At 39.8% G+C, this 22,892-nt stretch overlaps 2 protein-coding genes and 1 long non-coding RNA gene across 6 annotated transcripts in view; 1 reads left to right on the top strand and 2 right to left on the bottom strand.

Annotated features, from left to right (window-relative positions):
* Positions 1 to 8,669, bottom strand: LOC109981913 (max-interacting protein 1-like). Of its 2 annotated transcripts, XM_065959164.1 has the most exons (7): positions 8,283 to 8,669; positions 7,048 to 7,150; positions 6,772 to 6,801; positions 6,022 to 6,243; positions 5,250 to 5,364; positions 2,140 to 2,311; positions 1 to 1,990 (listed from the first exon to the last, which is right to left on the bottom strand). In XM_065959164.1, the coding sequence occupies exons 1-7, from the start codon at positions 8,509 to 8,511 to the stop codon at positions 1,827 to 1,829; spliced, it is 1,035 nt and encodes a 344-aa protein (XP_065815236.1). In that variant the 5' UTR covers positions 8,512 to 8,669; the 3' UTR covers positions 1 to 1,826. The 2 variants fall into 2 exon arrangements, with proteins under 2 accessions (XP_065815236.1, XP_020486560.2); XM_020630904.3 differs by lacking the exon at positions 6,022 to 6,243 and having other exon boundaries at positions 8,283 to 8,662.
* Positions 8,360 to 22,892, top strand: part of LOC109981897 (uncharacterized) — a 23,635-nt gene continuing 9,102 nt past the window's right edge. For both annotated transcript variants that reach the window (XR_010666994.1, XR_003808479.2), the window contains exon 1: positions 8,360 to 8,499. This is a non-coding gene — a long non-coding RNA (uncharacterized lncRNA). The remainder of the gene's footprint in view (positions 8,500 to 22,892) is intronic.
* add3b (adducin 3 (gamma) b) overlaps positions 11,341 to 22,892 on the bottom strand; it is a 23,325-nt gene continuing 11,773 nt past the window's right edge. For both annotated transcript variants that reach the window (XM_020630882.3, XM_020630883.3), the window contains exons 4-15: positions 22,557 to 22,708; positions 21,789 to 21,869; positions 21,515 to 21,664; positions 21,062 to 21,205; positions 19,754 to 19,852; positions 18,915 to 19,088; positions 16,964 to 17,224; positions 16,668 to 16,784; positions 15,985 to 16,074; positions 14,994 to 15,117; positions 13,175 to 13,270; positions 11,341 to 12,969 (exon numbers count right to left, since the gene is read on the bottom strand). In XM_020630882.3, coding sequence (XP_020486538.1) covers positions 12,719 to 12,969; positions 13,175 to 13,270; positions 14,994 to 15,117; positions 15,985 to 16,074; positions 16,668 to 16,784; positions 16,964 to 17,224; positions 18,915 to 19,088; positions 19,754 to 19,852; positions 21,062 to 21,205; positions 21,515 to 21,664; positions 21,789 to 21,869; positions 22,557 to 22,708 — 1,739 coding nt within the window. In that variant the 3' untranslated portion in view covers positions 11,341 to 12,718. The remainder of the gene's footprint in view (positions 12,970 to 13,174; positions 13,271 to 14,993; positions 15,118 to 15,984; positions 16,075 to 16,667; positions 16,785 to 16,963; positions 17,225 to 18,914; positions 19,089 to 19,753; positions 19,853 to 21,061; positions 21,206 to 21,514; positions 21,665 to 21,788; positions 21,870 to 22,556; positions 22,709 to 22,892) is intronic.

The raw sequence follows: 22,892 nt of genomic DNA on the forward strand, positions 1-22,892 counted from the left end.
TGGGTGGTAGAGGTTTATTAAGATTCCAGGGACAGTCATCAGGAACTGTAACAAAGTACTAGAAGGGGACCAGCAGCACATGTTTTGCAAAAAAGTCACCTTGGATGGCTGATTAAGCACGAGAGAAAACATTCTGGGGTGTGCTTTGACATACTTCCTTCACAAAAGTCTTTTTCATAGTGCATTTTGTATATTCCCAAAAAAGGTTGGGGGAAGGGGGGCAGGGGGTGAAAAGACCTGTAACAAGGAACTTTGTGCAAGAGTCATATACCCATGTTAAGACACAATTTGGTGGTGATTACTTAGGACTTGGACCAGAAAAATACTGAAATATGGTCATATTGAAATGTCTTATTTGGTTTTAATGGATTTTAACATGTCACCAGTGCAATTCTATGTGTCAAATATACATTGAATTACTAATGGGACGTGAAAGTCTTTAAATTTCAAGGATTTGAACTTGGACTCTTTCTGCTACAATACAAAAAGGATACAGTATTAAACATTGAAGTATAAACCAAAATTAGTGTTCTGTAGTGTTTATGTTGTTCATGCTACAGACAATTTTAAAGACTTGTCAATCCAAAGCACATTACAACATGATTAGACAAGCTACATTCAACACACATGCACCATAGTTGTTGTTTTTTGAAATCACAATCATTTAAACAGCTGATTATTAACTACTGGAGCAAGTGGAAAATTAGCAAAACATCAGTTTGGTGTTGGACGGACAATAGAGTGCTAAACAGCCAACATTAAAGATAGAATAAATCGACGCGTTATTGCTTGAGCCTTGTGCTTGGACAAGTGTGGGATAGCTTATTACTGTTAAAATCGAAATGGATTTTGCACACAGTGTGAAAGAGATTTTTGTCATTCTTTCAACAAAATACCATTAAGAAATATTTGCAGCAGTGGGGATTACTTTTATATCAAGTAATTTGGTAAACGTATTTAAAAAAGAAGGAAATAAACGGCAACGTTTTCTTTTTTCATTCAAGCATGACCAAGACCTAGCTACAGTAGAATTAAATAGACCAAAAATAAATACTATAACTATATGCAAAATAAATTAGAATAAGAAGGGTGGACTTAACCACACGTTTGGATACGACTGTTTTTCAGTCAAGAGAAGGGGACGCCACATTAATCAGTTATGGTTGTGGGTCCTAAAGCAGAGGTGATAGAAGTGTAATAAACATTTTGGAATGCAGACATTGTAGCCCTCGCCACTGACTTGCACACTGACAAGAAGTGTCATTTGGATAAATAATCCAAAAAAAGGGCAATGTTTTTACAAGGCAAATGGAGCAAACCTTCCCAATGGTGAGCTTCTAGCTGGTATTGGGTGTGTTTGTGTTTTTGCTGGTTTCAGAGGATAAACTTGACTAAAGTTGGGGGGTTCCCCTTCAGTTTTGGACACTGGTGTGACCATGGGTCTACAGGATCATCATTGAGAGCAGGTAAAGTAGATAATGGTTATGTATCCAGGGACATTCAGGTGATTGGTTACGGAAATTCAGGAAACTGAATCCTGCCAGAGAAGTTAAATTTGAGGCTTTTTAGTTGAATGTTTCAAATGATGTATTGGTGCTCTGTGGCTCTTGGAAGGAGACATTTATTCAACTTACAGATTGAGTTGAACTTAAGGCTGGTTCTGGGGTTGGAATAGACCTTTGATTTGACAGGTATAGCTGGGATTGAGGCTGGTTCTTTTGAAGACGATTAACCTAAACTGCAAGGGAGAATGGAGCTGTAGGCTGGTATTTTAAAAGGTGAAAGCCATAAGAGACTGCAGCTTAAGTGAAGTATAGGCTGGTGGTTCAAGTAGAGAAGGCCAGTTTTATACTGCAGGTGGAGTAGCCCTCATCGCTGGCTGTGCTCTGCCGGCTGCTGTGGTCATCTAGGTCACTGGCACCACTGGTGCTTACACTGTCCATTTCTCCATGGGAGAACTCAGTGCTTTCCACATCAACTTCAATCTCCTCTGCTCGAAAAAAACAAACAAACACATTTTTTAATCATGCGAGTCAATAACTGTAATTAAATGAGTGTATATTGGTAGATTCTTATGGATTAGCACTAGATGAATAAACCCGTATCATACTTCCATAAAGGCTCTGTTTGGACACTGACCTCTGTCAGACTCTGAGTGGTCAGAGTCGGTGCGGGAGCCCAGGCTGTCCGTACGGACCCGCTCCCTCTCTCCATGAGTCTGCAGCTGGGCTAGCTGCCTTTGAAGGTGCCTTTGCTCCCTCTCTAAGTTCTCCAGCTGGTGCTGACTCCTCCGGTCTGTTTCTTCAAGTTTCTGACGAACGGAAATACGAAAAAGTTAATTGAGCTGTTTTAGATTTAGTACCATTCAGAAAATCAAGCCTATCAGCATCTTTAGGCCCCAATGTTCCACATTCAGTGTTCAATTATATATCATTAAATGTCACCATTATGACTACACTTCTCTAGATGTTCCTCAAGATTGACATACGATATGCATGTGGGGATGGTGAGCTTGTCATATGCAGTGATGTGAAGTTAATATATAGCTGTAGCTACCGTCAAACTTGATGTCTCCTGTGACTGGTCATACATTATTCAACATACAAGGACAGCTCATTGCTGGTGGGAAAGTTGTGAGGAATGGCTGGTGTCTCTGGTTGAGGTGGATACAAGTGAAATATCCTGTTTTTCACTGACATGGAAATGTAGACATGCTGTAGTGTATTTGTGGTGAGCAATAACAGATCAAGACAAAGCCTGCATACTTCAAACAACAAATAAAGTCACAAAGATGCACTTTGAAGCTCAATGACATCAGAGAATCCATTAGATTAACACCAATAACAACATCTGACCATGCCACAAATAAGATGCCACTGCAGTATCATTGTTGTAGCTGCATAAATAAGCTCAGGTGCCTTGAAATATTGCTGTTTGAAGATGTTTTTGGTTAGAAGACAATCTTAAATTGAAATTAATAAATAGGTTTGAAATATGATTTACATTTACTCGAAAAATAATAAGTTACTAATTTTATCTCGTCAATTGTGGGTTTTTTTTTGTTTGTTTGCTTACATCCTCCAGCCATGACGTGCACGCTGGCTACACCTGCACCTCCCTTTGACTCTCATGCACTACTACCTCTGGTTCTAAAAATAAATCTCAGCAGCATTCAGAAGCCACATTTCCAGGACTTCAAGCACGGAAGTCCAAAGGCCACTGTTGACACCATGGATGCTTTACCCATAATGTTGCCAGGAGGGTTGCAGCCCTCAGTCATCCATCAACTGTTTTACTCGCAGCGGGAGCCAGCTCAGACCGGGCTTAAGAAAATCCAACATTTCTTAAAACATGCTCTGGCTAAGGCTGCAGCCATCAGTGGAGCTAAAGGTTGAAGTTGTGCATGCTTTGACACTCTAAATTCATTTAAGCCTATTATGCTCTCAGTAATATTAATTAACATTTACTTTAACCAGTACTTTCAAAGACACGCGCCCTCAATGGAAGACTCGAACTGATACAGGTGGCAGTCCAGGCAACATTTAATTTAAAGGAAAAACCAAAGCCGCTTATAAACTGCCACTTCAAGGTGGAATAATTGTGTGTTACCCTTGTCAGCGATGTAAACGCATGGAGGCAAAGGGTGGGGTAAAACCATTATGTTACAGTGATGCAGCTGTGCAAGATGCTCAGTGTAAAGACACACTCTCAGCACTGTTTGCAGCCGACATTATACATTGCCACCGTCCCTCCTGTTGCGTCTCTGATCCCGAATTTATTGCCAGTTCAAGGCATACATACCCTGCCTTGAACTGGCAACATATGAGCAACTAAAGGTTAAAACATCCAAACAGGTAGCTTTATATCCTCACTTTGAAACAAAAATTCCTTCAAGTGAATTCAACTGAATGTTGTCCTTGGTTTTTACTTTAAAAATAGACTGGAGCCCAAGTGTAGGAGCTAGGAGACTAAAATAAAATGTTCTCTTTTCTAAAAGAAGAATTCACTCTATTTCCTGTAAAGGCTCTTGGCAAGCTATCAGGGGTGTGTCCAGAGGGGTGTCCAGGGGTTGCATGGGCCCCCTTTTGAAATATTATTGGCCAACCCAGGTGCCACCCCCAAATACTTAACTATTCTTTGCCTTGCCAGAGGTTACTCTGGAGGACTTATTGAATGTTGAAATCTACTATTCAGGCTGTGTTGTGACAGGCAGGTCATAGTTTTCAGTGTGCAGATGTTTGTTTGCAATTTTTAAAATATTTTAAATTGTGACTTTGGACATGCATATTGCTTCGAGAAGATGTATATGTTGCCATCGTCTTCTTTTACTTGAATGGCGATTTGATTAGTGCAGACAGAAGGGGTTAATAAATGCTCTTCATTTATTTAGGCCTCCCCCTGAACAAGTCAGTGCCCCAGTTGGGCCAACCATGTCCAAAAAGTCTGCAAGCTATCACTATGGATTCAAACTGAGTCGTTCACAGGTATCAAAAGGATACCTGGAGGGCGGCTGTGGCTCAGTTGGTTGAGTCGTCGCCTCTCAACTGGAAGGTCGAGGGAACCCCAGCTGGGCAACATGTCCGATGTGTCCTTGGGCAAGACACTTAACCCCGAATTGCTACAGTGGCGGTGTATAAATGGGATTAGTTACTTCTGATGGATGATACTACATAGCGATCACTACCATCAGTGTAGTGTGAATGGGTGGGTGTGACAGTGTAAAAGCGCTTTGAGTAGTCGGAAGACTAGAAAAGAGAAGACTAGCTGGAAGACTAGAAAAGCGCTATATAAGCTCAAGTCCATTTACCATTTACCATCCTATGACCTTCCTATATGTATCAAAGACATCAGGCATTGTTTACTCAAGGTAGATATCTTATAGTGCGAGTTATGTGTAAAACTTTTTTGTGTAAAACTATTATGTTATGTCCGATTAAATTCATTAACATTAATGTAACAGCAGATGAATTTGTCATTAATGACATACAAAAGAGATACGTTTTTAAGATGAGCCATTGGTGTCATCAGTGAATGAAAGCCGTTTTCCTTTTGCAATGTCATAAATACTATTTCCTCATGACAACTGATTGTGATGTTTCTTCTAATCCTGTTCATTTCGACCATTAACCTTTAGTGTGCCAGTGAGAGGAAGCCAATGAAACTGTATGAGCGCAGAAATGGACATAATCAAGTCCTTACTTCCTACTCTGCTATAATATTACAGGGGTTGCATTATTACACTACCTCACCTTGATATGTGCTTTGGCCTTGTTGAGCAGTCCCAGTGTGGTGTGCCGACTGCAGTCTGGTCCCAGAGGGATCAGTGACTTCAACTTCTCTAAACACAGGCGGAGATGTGCTCTTCTGTGGTAGGAGATACATCAAGAGGGGTAGTAGCTTAGAAAGATTACATGCAGTACTGTGCATCAGACAAGAGTTTGTTTTTTACAGGAAACATAAGTAGACTTTGTCTACTGATGTATTTGCATCCTCGGAAATAGTCTTTAAAAAGACATACTTTAATGTTTCCTGCTCATCAGATGTGATTAGTATTGTCATTAAGAAAACAAAATAGGATAATTCCTGGTCTATACAGTTTGTTCAATAATAAGCAATGTAACAATCAATGATTTCAAGCACCTGATTTATCTGTTTATCCATTCTGCTAGCTGGCCACATCATCTGACTCCTCTGCAATTATGTATGGATCAGTCTGGCCCAAGATCCTGTTTCTGATCCACCAAGGCCTATGTGCCTGTGGTCTGGTGAGTGCAGATGCAGCCAAAGGACACTCGCTACTCCTTCAAATAATGTAGTAAAATGTAGGTCAAGTTGTGATGTCATCTTTTCTCTCTGCAAGGGCCACCATTTTGAGTTTAAAAAAAAGTCCAATAGGAAATAAGCTTTCCTCTCTAGGACCCTGATTTTCCTCGCCTTATCTTTACCAGTATTCTCACACATACACTGTGTGTGTTTTAAGACTGGGCACTTAATTTGAGAAAAAAAAAAACGTGTCCTGACATTTGTTTCTTGCTTGGGGGAGATGCCGCCTCATCCTGAAGCAATAGAAGCAAGCTGCTGATAGGTTTGCGGTGGAGAATCTCTGAGGAAGGAGCCCTGTTGTCTGGAAACAGACGGTTCCCGTTTGCTGACTGGGGAGATGTCTGCATGTCCTCCAGGAACAGTGTTGCCACTGAGGCTGCATCACACCTCCCTTTTATTTGCCTTGCAAAATGAGCACTGCTGTAATATACAAAAGGGCAATGTCCAAGTAGTTGATGTACAAAAATGTGGTTATTGGGATTCAAATGTGGTTATGTGGGGGTTACTAAGCTGCTATATATATATATATATATATATATATATATATATGTATAAAGGCCGACAGTACATCTCGTTTTAAAATGCTCACAAGCAGCAAGATATGCAAACATGGCAGAACAAAGAAAGTTTTGGTTTTTACGCTTTAAGCTCCATTTTGAGACGGCTGCCTCTTGAAGATAAACTCCACTTGCACCTCATTTGCTAAAGTATCTTAAATCCTGTAGAAATTCTGCTCCTCTTCCTGCTTTATGACAGTGCACATTTCTGACCACTTTTGGACCTTGCTGTGCATGACATGTTCAATATTAATTGGTGATAGATTAAAGAAGTAACCTAACATTGCTGCCCTTGTCACAACACCTCCCTTTCTTTCCTCTTTATATTCTAATACTGTTTTTTTTTTTCATCACAAACATGCACACAATTGTGTAGCCTTGGATTACTCACCTATTTTTTTCCAGTTCATTGTGTGCTGATCTGTTGAATTAAAAAAAAAAAATGAACAAAACTGTTAAACAAGTCAAAATAATGCAACATATGTACAGATCAAATCCTATCCACATGTTTACATTATTACCACACTGGTGGAATAATCTAATACACCAAAAATCATATAGATTCTAACAGATTCTCATTAAAAAGAGTAAAGTAAAAGAATAAAAACATTGCATTTAAACCTACATAAATATTCATTTTTATGGGAGGACATGTACATGTACATACCGATTGAGAATATTATCAAATTTTCTGTTCTTCAATTTACGTTGTTTCTGTTGATGTGCTGTTTGGCCTGCAGGATATGTGGAAGCATAGCCGTGCTCACATTCTGGTGATGAAAAAGATCAAGAGGATTACATAGATTGTACAGATTTTAAGCATGTTTGTTAAGGCCTCATGAGGGCTTGGACTGGCATGTTAGTTTGACCTTATTTTCCTCAAATTGTAAGATACATTTAGAATTTTGACCGTAGAGAACACATCTAACGAATACAAATTAAAATACTTAAGTCTCTGTAATAGAATCTTTAACAAATGTTTCTATCAATAAAGTTTTCATGTATTTTTTTTGTAAATATAAAAGGGTTGTTAGGATAGGTTGCAAGTTTGTAACTTAACTGGCCCATTTTTAAATATATTCTCACTTGATTCTCAAAAATAGCCTACAGTTCCCATGAACCCTTTATCCCAGTAACATGCGACGTCAGACTTGAACCTGCGCGTGGTTGGCTGTCTAAGGTGACTCGTGCTGGGAACATGTGTGCCGACCAATGAAAACTTGACAATTTGTTCCATGTGGAAACCATGTGAACAACACATACAAGGAAGCAGCAGCTGCCTCAGTAAATGATAGGAGGGCTTAGAATGAAACCTTTCTAAAGGAAATAAGATATAAACTGGGTTTTTTTTTCCCTCATGCAACTAGGTCCGTGAATGCGGCATTTTCGAGGGGATGCAATGTTTTAATGGAATTATTATGAAAGAAGGAAGTAGGAAAACTGCGATAAAATATTAGGCTTTATTGGAAAATGGAGTCTCAACACCACAAATGTCTACAGTTATTAAGCGAAAAGTTCACATATGGAACCGTATTTATCATAATAAATACACTTAATCGTGCCTTTTCAGTGTAGTATCCCATGGTCTGCAAAAGCTCAGCTTTAATGGGAGCATAGCCTACATTTAGCAGCAGGCTATTGTAATAAAATCTGTTTTAGGCGATGCAAAAAGCTTCCTGAATGGGAAAAAATGTAGCCAATTTTTAAACATATTTTCAAATGATGATATTTGACGAGTGCTTTCTCGATAAGACAACAGTTTGTTCAGAAGCAGGTGAAATATTATTGGCTGTGTTCGGGCCAGTTCATCCGTCCACTGCGCGTCTTTTGTCGCCTTCGCCTCTATTGTTGTCTGCTCGGCGCATTACGTGTTAATATCCCCTACTGCCCGTGTTTACTTACTTCCGCTGTTCTTCTCGATATTTTCTAGGTAATTTGCTGCATCGAGCAGCACTTGCACGTTCTTCATAAAAGTGCTGATTTGGTCCATTGCGGAACATTTGGAGTATAAAACGTCGCTGAAAGAATAGTCGGACATCTCTCCGAAATCCTGCTGGTCCATGGATGCATCAGACTCCGACAGGACCTCTTCGGGTTTCAGCTCGCCGTGCTGTCGCATGTATTTGACCATTTTCACTTCAGACTATTTTTTTTTTTGTGGGGGGGGGCTTTGACAAATAGTCAGCGCTGAAACTGTTCTCCTTGTCCCGTCTGTGCACTGAGCGGATGCCTGAAATGAACTAGGCTCGATGGAATTGCAGTCCTTAGCCTCAGCCACTTGCCCTACTTGGTGGATAATCCCTCCCACTAACGCATGCACATTGCATTCATTGTCAACTGTGCCATAATAAATCCTCATTATCAATACTGCAGGAGCATAACAAATAACACACATAATGCCTGCTTTCATTTGCAACAATGCTGCTTTATTTCAGTCGGCATGAACTGAATTATTATGAAAAATAAGAGCTGCTTTTCATGTGTGCACAGTTATGTCTGAACTGAGCAGACTTTTAAAGTGAAAAGCATCAAGGCAAAATGGCAGTAGATAATATTAGGTCTTGTTTCTGGCACAATCGGGGCTTATAAGGGGGGTAGGCTCTCTGCATTCAGGTCTAGAAGTAGTACTTGTAGACTTAACATAATTTGTGTGCTCCCAATGCATCCCGGAGACTCAAGTTGTAGTTCAGTGGCTGGGAAGATAGCGAAACATTTGTAATAGTTTGGAGGCCGTTTGAGTCTTACAGCCTTAATATTGCTGTTTTCGTCTAGCTCGTGTCTTCCTTGAAGTCTCTCTTTCACCTCAGCTCCTCTGGGAGTGCTGTGTTGCCCTTCTTTTCCAAACACAATCTAAACTAAGAAAAGATATATAGAAAGAAAACCAGTAAAAAAATAAAGCTAATGTGGGACTGATAAAGGCCCATTTTGAACGCTTCACTTCATCAGAAAAGAGAATTTACATGATAGTGAAAGTCTGCCCTTCCCCAACCTTAAAAAGTTTCTCCTTCTTTGTAAAAGCTAACCTTGAAATTGAGTTTACGTCTATCTTGATGCACTTCTCTCGTCCCCTTTGACTGATTAAGAAGTCATTTTTCCTCACACTGTGAGAGACGGAGGAGGACAGAGGGGAAAGGGCCTGTCTTTACGAAGCCAGCCATGCGTGCAGGGCTGTGTTGTGCCTCCTAGACAATGGGTGCAGATGGCTGGCCCGCTGCAGATGTGGCCAGGCCTGTAACGGACGCCTGTGAGAGACAGAGCACACCCTCCCATGGAGTCTATTTCAGCCGCCTGGCAAGGCTTGACACACACACACACACACACACACACACACACACACACACACACACACACACACACACAGACAGACGGTGCTGATCTGGACTCTTGACACAGAGATGCACACTTGAGTGACATAAAATATGATAAATTCTTGGAATGGATCATCATGAAATTTTAATCGATGTATTCTATTTTTTAATGAGTGTTTAGTCGTCAAAACGCAGTTTGATTACAAAACATTCAACAGTACACTATGCAAAACTCAGATATTATCTACTGCTACTCATGTGCACAGGGAAGGGAGAGATATATTCATACATGGAGTGAGTATTAAGAGGGTGATGGAGGAAACTGACAGCTTTTCTCAAGGAAAAAGGCTTCTTTGTGATATGTGGCTCGTGTGCAGACAAAGTGACCATGCATGCTGCACGCTGTTAGCCGCAGCGTGGAAAGCTGACCCACTGTAGGTTGATGTAGAATGTGACCCCAACAGAAGTAATCTGAAAAGCCTGAGGATTACAGCAGTGGCTCGGTTTTCACAGAGGAGGCGAAGTGACACAGCGCCTGTGTGTGTGTGTGTGTGTGTGTGTGTGTGTGTGTGTGTGTGTGTGTGTGTTGTGTGTGTGTGGAAGAATGTGCCAAAACATCCCATGCTGGTCACACACATCACAGTGTTTAAAACATTTTAGAATGTATCTTCTATCAGAGGTTTATCAATCAATCTATGTTTCTGATGCTATCCTCTTACATGCTGCTCGTCATTAAGATGCTGCCCTCAGATGAAGCGTTGTGCAGCAGCAGCAGCAGCAGCAGTCCCCTGTTGTTTTAAAACAATAGATGCACTTTGCCCTGAGGTCACAGCAGCAGGACAGCAGACGTGTGTCACCTGCTCCTTCACTCCTGAGGAAACAGAGGAGATCAGCGCTGAGCTTTGTCACCCACACATTGAGAGGAGTTGTGCAGATAACTAGTTTAGAGCCTGGTGTTTGCTAATGCTGTTTTAGCTAACACAAAAAAACAAGATGTGTATTTTTTCAAAAGCCTGTTCATTATCTGTGACAGGAAACAAGATGTCGGGAACAGGTTTTTCTATATTACTGCTTATCTTTATTACCTAACGTTCGTAAAATGTCTCACTTTGAAACAAAATGCTTCTAGTTTCTTCTTTAAATTTGTCATTCTTATCTTTAAATCCCCCCCCCCCCCTTCTTATCCATATGTCATCTCTTTAGGAGTACTGGAAGGTGTGCGTTTGTGGTTTGGGGGTGGTGTAGGTACAGATCCTGTCACTCCCCCAACATGAACACCTGTTGGAGACACCAAATCCCCTCTTTGTCTCCATAGCCCCCTCTCAGTGGATTACCATGACAACACCCCATTCATATCATGTCTGAAGACTGATTATACAGCTTCACATGGTCAATTATCAGTGAACAGAGTGCGTTGTTTTAAGGAGACGCTGCTTCTTCTCAAAGAGCAGGCTGTGTAAATAGTGTTCTTGAGAGCTTTACTTGATTCTTGGGAGGTTTTGTAAGTTAGAGCTGGATCTAAGTAGCTGGAGTTTCACACTCAAGTCATCGCCGAAATAAATGCATACGTAATGCTTGAATCTGTTTTTGAGAAGAGATAGGAAATGATAACATCAAATGTCTTTCGGTCAATAAGCAAGAGAGCAATACAGTTGTTATGGAAACATATGCCAGCTTTTATTACATCAGAAGGAAGGCAATTTTAAAGGACTGACTGAGGCGAGGTGTAATGCAATGTACACAAATAGCAATGTAAACAACAGAGGAAATACAAGCACTAGGCACACAGGTTACATAAGTTAATGCAGTTTGTAAACACTGAGCATTAGGTTTAATAAAAAAAAAAAAAGATACAAAGTGTTAAAATAGTGTTATTTGATTGTACTGTCACATTGCTATGTTTGTATTTTTTTTTTTACATTTGGTTTAGCGTAACAATAGAACCTCACAAAAACAAACTTTTTACAAAGAGTTCACTCCCTTTGGGTCAAAACAAATCATTCACATTATTGACTGGGATGTTAATATAAGTCCTCTAATATACTTTATATCAAACGCTCAAAATGGCTATGAAGAAACGCTTTCCACTGCGTATTGCCGTCAACTCATTTTTCAGGAAGAAAAAAAAATAAAAAATATTCGAAACATCCATCACATTCAACTTTCTGTGATTCAGGCTTCGCACTTTCATTTTCAACATCCCAACGTCTGGATATTTTCTGTCCATTATGAAATAGTCAGATTTTACCATTTAACACCATTATGCAAAAAAAAAAAATCATCACTTTACTGAGCTCTCTATTACAATGAAGCAGCAACCATAGAGACGATACCGATGACACGGATGTAAGACCATGAATTATTACTATCAATCACAGCATGTTAAGTATGAGTTAGTATGTAGACTATCAAATCATTTATGAAACTATCAAACACTATGTTGTAATACCTATAATATAAATGAACATATATTATTACAAGATAATGTAACTGGGTAGCTCAGATAAAATCATCCTTCTAATAAGGCCAAGCGTATCGATGATCATACTCCTACTTGTGATTGTAAATTTTTCAAAATTGTTCAAACAATTTCATAGCTTCCGTATACATTCAAGAGATAACTGTGCAAAAAAAAAGAAAAGAAAAACATAAATTTAATCTGTTTATGTTCGTCATCACCATCACAATGTGTAGTTCTATATCCATTTCATACCCCATTAAAATATGGGTAATAGCAACCACACACCATTGTAGTTTATTTTAGTTTTCTTAGCCCTTCAGGAGTGGTCGATCGTAAATTCTCAGGGGGGAAAAGCATCCATTTTACCATCTACAAAAAAAAAAAAACGTTCACATGTAATAATAACTGTGAATGATGGGAGATGTGTAAAAAGGACAGAGTCCTGGGAGACATTCTGACTGAATGATAATCATTTTTCTTATTTCACTCCCCTTTAACAAGCGGAAAATTCAGAACTGAATTCAGGTGGTGTCCTAGCCAAATACTAATTGCTTTTATGGTAAATGCCCTCAGGCTTCACTTTTCTCTTTCTCCTCCTTCTTTTTCTTGCTCTTTTTGAGAAATGAAGGTGTACGGAACTTCTTTTTCTTTTTCTTTGGGGACTTGGTCTGGCTCTCTGGGGTCTGAGCTTCCCCTGTCTTCTCGTTTGATGTAATTGAGATTTCCACCGTATCCGAAGTGCTCACGCTCAGCTTGGATACCTCCATGCTCAGATCCTCCTCCAGCTCTTCCAAGTGGTCTTTCCCATTGGGAATTACGTCTGTCAACAGATGAACAAAGTCAGTGAAGGGGGGATGGGGATAAGGAGTGCAATCAGACAGGAAAAGATGCATTAATACATTTTTAGTATCAGTTCAATTTGAGGGGACTTCTTGCCCATTTAAAAAATACACCAGGGGACATAGAACACTGGAAAAAAACAAGCAGCTCATTCTAAATTCAATTCCTACTGACTAACTAATTACCATGCTTTACTGGCGTCATAAGGGGGGAAAGTGAAAGGGAGATAGTGGAACCATCAAATGTTGTCATCTCTTCCGCATCTGTGGCGTCATCATCTTCTGTAAAAGGATTAAAAGCATATCAGGTTACTCCATAAAGCCTGTATCTTTACATGAGTGAGGTCCATTCAATGAATTTAATTACACCGTTCAGATTTGGATCATTTAATGTTTACACAAACAAGGCAAAGACTGGGCTCTATGAATGATTTGTTCATCATTGGCACAAATCTGCCCCTACTGGTGACTTTGAGATCAATTGAGCATGTTGAATTGGTGGCCTGTCAGTGAAAGAACTCACTGTGATTGATTATTTTGCAGTTCTAGGCTTCATGGCTCCCTTTTTGAATGACAAATACACGTTACCGCCATCTGCTGGTATTGAGGGACATTTTCTCTCACAAAAGTAAAGACCATACTTATAAAGTGGCCGTTGGTTACTCCTTACAAACTTATTTAAGTGAAAATTCAAGCCAACACTACGACCTGTAAGGCATCATGGTAAGATGACAGATTGAGCGAGATATGGAAGTAAGCCTTCTTACATCCTTGAAATGACAATGCTAATGTACTAATGTTAAACAGTTCAAGTTTGAACCACCCGCTATTTCGTGTGATATCTAGCATCAAAAGTAATGCACTCAACAGTAGTCAGGACGTTACACCCAGACCTCCAGATGCAGGACGAACAAAGGTCAAAATACTATAAAGTCACCAAGGTTATGCTCTTCCAGGTTTGTGCATACATCCAGTGTCCAACCAATGCAAACACTGTGATATTTCAGCTTGGACTGAAAACTGGTAGACAACTAACCAACCAACCAACTCGCTTTCCCCACTGGACCCATGCTACTAATTTGGTTAATAAAATAAAAACCACTGAACACTAGGCTGGTTTAATAGCCTGGCTGCCTTTCATTTATCTCTTCTTGCTAAAGCAATCCTCAATCGACACGTTGTTGTGACAGTGAAAACCAAAATGGGTTACACTCGTGTACAGTGTTTCAAATGCTTTTCTCCTACACACACATTTTTGTCCTTGCCTACAGTCATGACAGAGACATGAGGAGTTTGACAACACTGATGTATTTGCAGCTCGGCTCTCACAATCCCTGTGAACCGACTCAACAAAACAGAAAAAAAGTGTGAAACCATGAACTAACATTTTTGTATATATAATATCCTCGGTTTAGTAGATGTAGTTACACATTTTCCTCCAGGCAAGAACCAAAAACTCTAATTTAATGCCAACACAGTCCAATGGCACTGTTTTTAAGTAGATGCAAAATTAAGCAAACTTTTGGAATGTATTAAACCACAATATTAGCAAACCCAAGGTAACAGAAGTAGTTCTAATACATGCAAATTTTATTTCTAACAGTTTTTTTTCTCCATTGCTTGGGGAAGTCTGAGATTGTTGTCAAAACCCAAGATAAACTTTGTATCTCCAACCTAGTTTCCACTGACTGCAAAGGATCATCCCCAAACCATTATACACTCATATCTCATAGGATGATATGAGATTTTGTACTAAACTAAGTAGAGGATTTGTATGGGTTGAATAACAGTTAAGCTTCTGCAATGTCACCTTTTTTTTTATTAGCTCAGCTCACTTGCAACCCGGGCAGAGGTGATAGCAGAAAAACTACCAGCAACAGGTAGTATTACCATAGCATGCTGTTAGAAATAAAACGAACGGTTCCAAGTAAACATGTCAGGCTGCACCATGCTACAGAGATTGAGACACACCACTCCAAAAAAATATATGAGAAAGATGGACTACCTTCTTGGCCTTGCTGCTTTCTTTCTACTGTGTTCTTGTATTCCTGCAGCTCCTTCTCTGTCAGCTCATTGAAAGGATTCGGTGGGAGGGAGCGAGTGTGCGCCTCATCTTCAACGATGAAAGCCTGATTGAGGGGGCAAAATACAAAAGACATTAGATACATACAGTAAATGCAGGCAATTTAAAGCAAATACAGATTATTGTTCATATGGAAGTATGACGAATGGTTCTTTTTTGTGTTTACAATAATTTCATAGTTCCCTTTGTGCCACTGCAGAATAAAAAAAACATGTTATCTAAAAGACCTGTTTTGAGATTCCTGAATCTCTAATTCATTTTTCAAAACAGTGACTGCATTACGTGGGACTTTTATTTTAACCAAAATCCAAAACAAGTTATAGAAGTAGAAATCTTCATCTCTGACTTCCACTGATGTATTATTAGCCTTTGATTTGACAACAGATTAGACTTGTTCCTGTAGCAGCCTGCAGGTTATTTGACCTGTAAGGGTGACACTCAAAAACACGTTCACTGTCCATTTTGCCTTTATTGATCACATTTAAGTATGTATTTATCTGTTTACTGATTTTTGTGACGGGCAGGCTTCAGGGTTGCTATGCTCAGTCGTAATAATGTTACAAGAAGAGGCCCTGAGTGTGGCTACCTGTAGATAGTACCAGCAGTTTATTGACACCCCCTGTTGGTGAGTAGTTAGGTTAAAGCACTAATCCATGAGACTGAAGGACGACTGCAAACTGAAAGAAGCAGAGCCAAAAAGAAGTTGCAGATTCATAATTGACTTGATACATGAGTTTATTGTTTTTGAGTGATTGAGTGCTTGCTACAGGAAAACTGATTTGTTGTAAAGCTCTGTGATAATTGAAGGGTTATTGGGATTATATAATTTTGTAGTTGAGAAAGATATATGAACTGTGTCCCATTATATATCATACAGTGTGGCTAACTTGTTACTAATGGCACATATGCTCACCGGTCCAGGTATGGTGTCCACAACGATTCCTGACAATAACTGAGATTTTGGTCCTGGAGTCATCTGCTCTCCTCTGTGCTGTTCTTTAATCTGAAAAAAGAAAAAAACAAAGCATGAAATGTGGACATAACTAGTGTTGTTGATTAATTCAGGTCTGAATCTCGACATTTGAGTAGAACGTATTTCAATTCTACATATTGTGTTAGAAATATTCACAGTGACTGCCCTCTGCTGGTTGAAACCTGGCTACTGCAATTCCATTTTTCTGTAGGCTTATTTGGAGTTTGGTCACTTATTTGCCTCAGCTCACTAAGGCGTGAGTGGTGTGTCTTATCACACTTCCCAAAGCCCTGTCCATGTTGATCCATTGACCATAAAATGGCATTTTATTAGGGTAGTTCAATGCACTTTAGCCAAAACCCTATAATAATCAGTTTCCCTTATTCCTGTACATTTTGCATGAAAAACAAAAATGTCATGAGTAACCTGTTTGCTCTCATCATCAATTTGTTTAAAAATTTCCAATATCAATTTAATTTTAAACATTATATTTAAGCTTGAAGTCCGGTAAGAGTTTTAAATACCAGCTCTAATTATGACATTATAAAGTTAAACACAGTAAGTGAAAGTTAGTCTATGTGCTGCAGAGGTAATAAAACAAATGTGATTATGATGCAACTGACCCGGTTCCTCTTGTCTAAAACCTCTGTGGGATTAGTGTTGAGAGGGACAAACTGATTTGGATCCTCTATCTTTATTGGTGTGCCGATGCTGTTTCCTGGCTCTGACGACTTCATCCACTGAGAAAAAAAAAACACAAAACAGAGTTTCAAGAGATTTATATAAGTTTAAAATTGATGAGAAAACTCAAGACATTTAAAATGTGCCTTTTTCAAACAGGCCACAAGAGGGCAGGCTTATATAAAGCAACAGGCTCACAACTTCTTCTGTGAGGATGAGAAACAAGAAATGACCATACCATGGTTTTGGTCCTGGGGCTGACATCTCCGCTGTAGGAATGTTCAGGAACATTGACCCTCAAATAGCTGTTGGGTGAGTTGAGCCACCGGGTCCTTTCTCTCTGCTGTTTCTGCGCCATGAACTTGAAGGGGCTACGCAGACCGAGTTCACTGTCCTCTGGTGGCATCCCTGACACCGTGGCAGGGATCTCCACGTCGTTCTTCGAGCGGGGTTTTTCACGGACAATGGGGTTCCTGTACGAGTAACCTGTTCTGTATCCCTAGAAGGTCACAGAGAGGGGAAACATTATTCTAACTCACCAAACAGTTTTTCCTGAAAATCTTCTAACTAAGGAATAACAAGTATAAACACTACAACATTCAAAGGGCCACCCAAGATTCACTGACACAATGCTTCTAAATATTTAAACAGTGCTGTATATACAACCGGCATTTTTGCAGATGTGCCCACTTTTAGAGGGATGAAATGAAACTTTGGTTTAAAAGAGGCTGTTGTTAACAAGACATCAAAGAAATCTGATGGGAACTTGCAGCATGAGCAGAGAGCAGTCTGAGGCAGACAGTACAACAGTTAGAGCAAAATCAAAACTGGCATTTTCTCGCAGGCTATATGAAAAGTTTTAACTGAAAAAAAATCTCTGTGTCTGGCTTTGATGCAGAGTGTAAGCAAGTTGTTATTGTTTTCAATGTGTTGTTCACAGTGGTGTGTGATTAGTTGTGCTTCTTGGGTAAAGGCTTGATTAACATATATATTGTTCTGATTAAAAAACATTAACAAATAACATTAGGAACAACATTACCTGTAACCAGCTTTAAGGGGGCCCAGATTAAGGAAAACACACTAGTAAACAAGATACACATGCACCATGGCCTTTAATTACTGGGTGTACATTTGCAGCAGTTGTAGCATTCAAATGAATTTCAGCACTGGCTAAATGTTTGCTGGAGCTGCAGTTAGTTCTTTTGTGAGCGAGTGAGTCACATTTTGCTTTTAGTTATGAATGCAAGTAATGAATAGACGAATAAATGGATTGGTTGAAACAGCTTTCTTTTAAAAAAACTAATGCTTTATTTACACACTTCCAGTTTTTACTATTTCATGTCCTTGATTGGTTTAGACAGGTTATTAGTATATCCTTTTAAAACAGGTTTCCAACATGGAGTTGTTTTGCTTAGAAAACTGTCCATGTTTGTACGTTATTGTCCTGTTCTGTTATTAGATGTGACCTGTGTTTTAGGATCATTTTGACGTCATCCTGTTCACCATATCTAGCGATCCCCACCTTCCTGCATGGACAAACAGACCTCCTGTTGCATTGAGTGTACTGGCATTTGCACCCAGCGCCATGTCTGAGAAAAGGCCAAATCCCATCTCCAAACTGAGTGCACTAGAGTCGTTCTCTGAATGATTGTGTGGTCTGCGCGGCTGTAACTGCCCACAGCATGTCTCACCATCTGGAAGCTATGATTGAGAGGGTGGGCGGGCTATGATCACACAGAGCTAACAGCTGCAGCCCAATCCAGCCACACTTGTTAGTAAATTGCACACTCAAACAGACACAGTCTGACATCTTCTGTTTCCACAGAAGATGTCAGGGCCTGGTCATTAGCAGTGTGGTTAGAGTAGTGAGGTTGAAGCTGGTGGAAGTGCGGTACACAGTACAGCAATCTTTTAGGACTAACTAGACAGCATGTTAGCCACAGATTAAAAAAAATAAAAGATCACTGTTGTTCATGAGGTCTGAAATGAATTACATGCTGATCTGTAATTATACTGAAAATGTTAGTACAGTGACAGCCAGCATTCACCTATGATTCAACTACACAAATGAGATTAACTAAACCATATCTTCTTTCATTGTATTCTCTAATCAGACACTTCCCTCAAGGAAGCGCCAGAGACGGGAAACTCAAAGCATGGATAAAAGCAACAGGTCAGAGTTCACTTACCAGGTTGTCCAGCATCCTCATTAGGGACTCGAACTCGGCCTCGCCCACTTTCCACTTGACCTCATTGTCCATCACCACCCCGGCAGCGGCCACTCCCTGGGTCAGGGGTTTGAACTTCTCCTTATCAAGGAGCACGAGAGTGTCCAGGTTCCGTGAACAGCTCAAAGCATTCACCTACACGAAACCACATGATAAGAAAAATCATTTTAGTATACATCATTTTTACTTCTGGATGAAAAGCCAAATTAGTATTTTGTTACTGAACAATTCCTGAGAGCATTCATAATAATTTTGCACTTTCGAGACTGATTCTAATGGAGAACATTTATTTCAGAATGAACAACGTTTTCTGTTTTTAGAGAACGACCTTCATTTCAAGTCAATTTTATAAGTGAAGTAAGAGGTAAATATATGACAAACACAGGGAAGTAAATCCAGACACAGCAGGATTATCTATATATTATTTACAACAGCCTCCACAACACATAACAACAGGTGTCACAGGAACACTGCAGGTTCCAGCTGCCTCTGACTGAACAGTGTTCTCTAGCACATATTTGACTAAGCTTTGTTCAAACATACTGTATTCTTTTCTCCTATTTCAGGCACTGCTGTAATACTCTGTTATTCGCAACCAAAGTCTGGCTCCTTTGTAAGAGTTTTAAGAAAGATATTTTGACAGGTGGTGAACTGATAAAAATCATGCTAACAATTTCAACACATGAAGTCAGCTTTTTAATACAAAAAAAGTCTATCAAGGCCACAAAACAGCTCTGACCTGAATACTTCTATTACATTTCATTAACAGGTGGTGTAAGGAATAGACATTTTTTTCATACCTGGATTTCACAAGCTTGCTGTGTGTGGTACACGTAGTGGAAAGCTTCCTCTACTGTTTCTCCCAAAGCCAGCAGCCCATGGTTCCTTAGAATCATCACCTAAAAAAACACGGGTAATCCTTGAGCTTCCTGATCATTGCCATAAACACCAATTTATACTGAACAAAATCCTGCTGAGATAATACAACGTGAAATAATTCATGTATGCATAAACCGTAAATATAACCATATCAATGTGCATCATGCAAGTGCAGTATTAGATACAGTTTTTCTTTGAAAATTTTGCTTTTCGGTGCAGATTTAGTACCAAACTTAAATGTGGGCATTAAGAGCTTAATTGATGATGCTGAAAGGGAACCATGTTCTCGGTTTCTCTGTGAAAGCTTCCTCTGTGACACTGACGCAGGACCGGGGTTTTGTCAAATTCTAATTTGTGGCAGGCTGTTTTGCTTTCTTGTGATGGGACACTTCTTTCATATCGGTCTGTAAAATAAGCCAAACAACAGTCAGCTGCTAATTAGCTTAGCTTAGCATAAACAAACCAGAAGCTGGAGAAACCAGCTGGTCAAGTTTTGTCCAGAAATAGGACTACTACTAGAATCCATAAAGCTCCCCTAAGCCCTATACACACGTACACCAAAACTCCTGAAAATGTTATTACATTTTCGGGGTGAGCTGCATTTGTGAATATAATTTTTCACCCAGACTTTGTCCAGAAATTGGAAATACTAAATACTGGAAAGAAAAAATTCCTTCAAGAGGGTTGAGCCAGTATTTGAACGCAGCAGGTAATTGTCAGGACATTTCAATGCAAGCAAGAGGGACCGGTTGATGACGTATATACTGTGACCAGCGCGAGACAGGGAGTTTCTAGAGCTGCCTCAGTCCAATACGTAGTCTGACGAAACCCCCCCCCCCCCCCCCCCCCGGGCAGATTGATTTTTTTTTACTCGACTAGCTCTCTGCCTGCTCCTAGATATTGGTTATGCTAAGCTTAGCTAACTATCTTCTGGCTTTTGCTTCATATATTGCAGACCGATAAGAGCGGTTAGGTTCTTCTAAACAAAATGTCAGCATTTAAAGCAAATGCAAAAATACACATTCTAGAGTAAAATCTTAAATTTGAATTTGATGGGCTTAAAACTGTTTATTTATTAATTTGATGCATTTATATATATATATATATATATATATATATATATAAATATAAATAACTCTGGACTTTCTTCCCAACCTGTTGTTGAACGCCTGCTCTATCTCATGACAAAGTCAGCCTGTCATGAATGAAGTACTTTGATTCGACATTACCTTGGCAGTAGGGCCCAGAGCTTTCTGAAACTCCACCTTCTCCTCTTTATTATCCAAGCTGCCATGGTAACCAAAGCTGCTAACGTCTCCCAGAAGCAAAGCCTCCTGGGAAATGGGCAGGATTCCACATTTCATGGAGGACACCTGTTAACATGGGATAAAAGCAACTGAGACTGTGACACACCAACAACTAGATCGAGGCATATTTTTTTGCTATGGGCCACTAATAAAACTCTACACAGCAGTGTTGATCACATGCTGAGCATTTTACTGCCAGGCTTCAAAGGAAATAGCACAGCCCATTACAGAGAGCCTGTATCAAAATTAACTAGGCATGCAGGGGGCTGCTTTTAATTCTCCCCTTTTCCTCTAATGTGAATAAGAATTTAGCAGCAACCTTTTATTTTTTGATTAAAATTCAGCTCATATAATGTTCTTCTGAAGTGTACTTACAGCGGCTGTGGCAGGGGTATGTATGTGGATGATGCATCTCACATCAGGGCGCATTGAGTAAATGGCGGCATGGGAAGCAAACCCAAAGTGGTCGATTCCAAGATCAGTAGAACCCTGGTCCACCACCTCAGCAACTATATTTACTTTTACCTGCAAACAACAAACAATAGTTGAATTTCCATAAAGTCCTTACAAAAACAAGTAACGTGTATCCCAGAGGCCTCATAAGTGCTCAGGGGATATCACATGACGCAAATAACATCAGCGTGCTTACCAAGTTTGCTGCTGTCACCTCAGCAAAGGACAGACCTCGTGGACCAATGAGAACATGATCCTGCTCCTTATTGACACGCACCTGGACAAAATTAACATAATAACAAAGAATCCAAAATGTACTTGGGATACAATGAAAAGTTGAAAGCAAACTTTCTGAATCCTTTGACATTTTATTTCAGCGAACAACCGCTGTTTGTTAAGATCCAGTAGAAGAATCTGAGACTGTGATATACACACATTTCTGACCCTAATGATACCCCTCTAGGAGTATTTTCCCCATAACTACATAGTCGTCTAGGTCAAAAAGTCTGTTAAAAGGCATCGACTCCACAGGAGACCAAATCTTTCCACTTTCACAAAAGTTCTTTAAGCTGGGTTTGCAGATACTCGGAGCAAGGAGACTCATTTCACAAGTTCAAGGATAGAGAAAACTCTGAACCACAGAGGGAAGCTGTCTTCAGTCTAAAAACTCAAAAATCAGTGTGAAGGTTGATAACTTTTCAGGCGTTGTCTTTAGGGAAAAATCTGAGCTTTACATCTTGACATCGCAGGTGTTCATCACATATTTCAATGTGGATTCCTGCTGTTGAGGATATTACACATATTCACAAATCTGACTTCTTAATGCCATAAATAATATATAGTCTAAAAATAATCAGAATTCCCCTTTAAGCCTTCCATGGAGCAAGAACACAAGAATACACAGCCCTTGTGCGGCATACATAAGCAGATGTGCAGTGGAGTGAGATGGTGAAGTTGTACTCACAGTAATGTAGGAGCTTGTAAAACGAGCCCAGCTGAAGAGGTCAACCAGCCTGTAGAGGCTAGCCAGCCTGCAACGACTCTGTTTCTCCCCTTTAGCAAAAGAGGGTGACTCGATGCCGTACAAGTCATTGACTGGAGTCACCATCCCAACGCCTGTCACAAGACATAACATCGTCAGATACTTGTAAAGCATCAACAACATTACATTTTCCCCAGGGAACTTAAATCTCTACAACTGGTGCTTAAAAAGGTCTTCTTAGAATTCCCATCAAGAAGCTGTTGGGTATTTTTAGGGCTATATTACCATATAAGGGCATCTAATAATACAGGAACCTGT

Source organism: Labrus bergylta, chromosome 10 (genome assembly GCF_963930695.1).
Source record: "Labrus bergylta chromosome 10, fLabBer1.1, whole genome shotgun sequence".
NCBI classification, from domain to species: domain Eukaryota; kingdom Metazoa; phylum Chordata; class Actinopteri; order Labriformes; family Labridae; genus Labrus; species Labrus bergylta.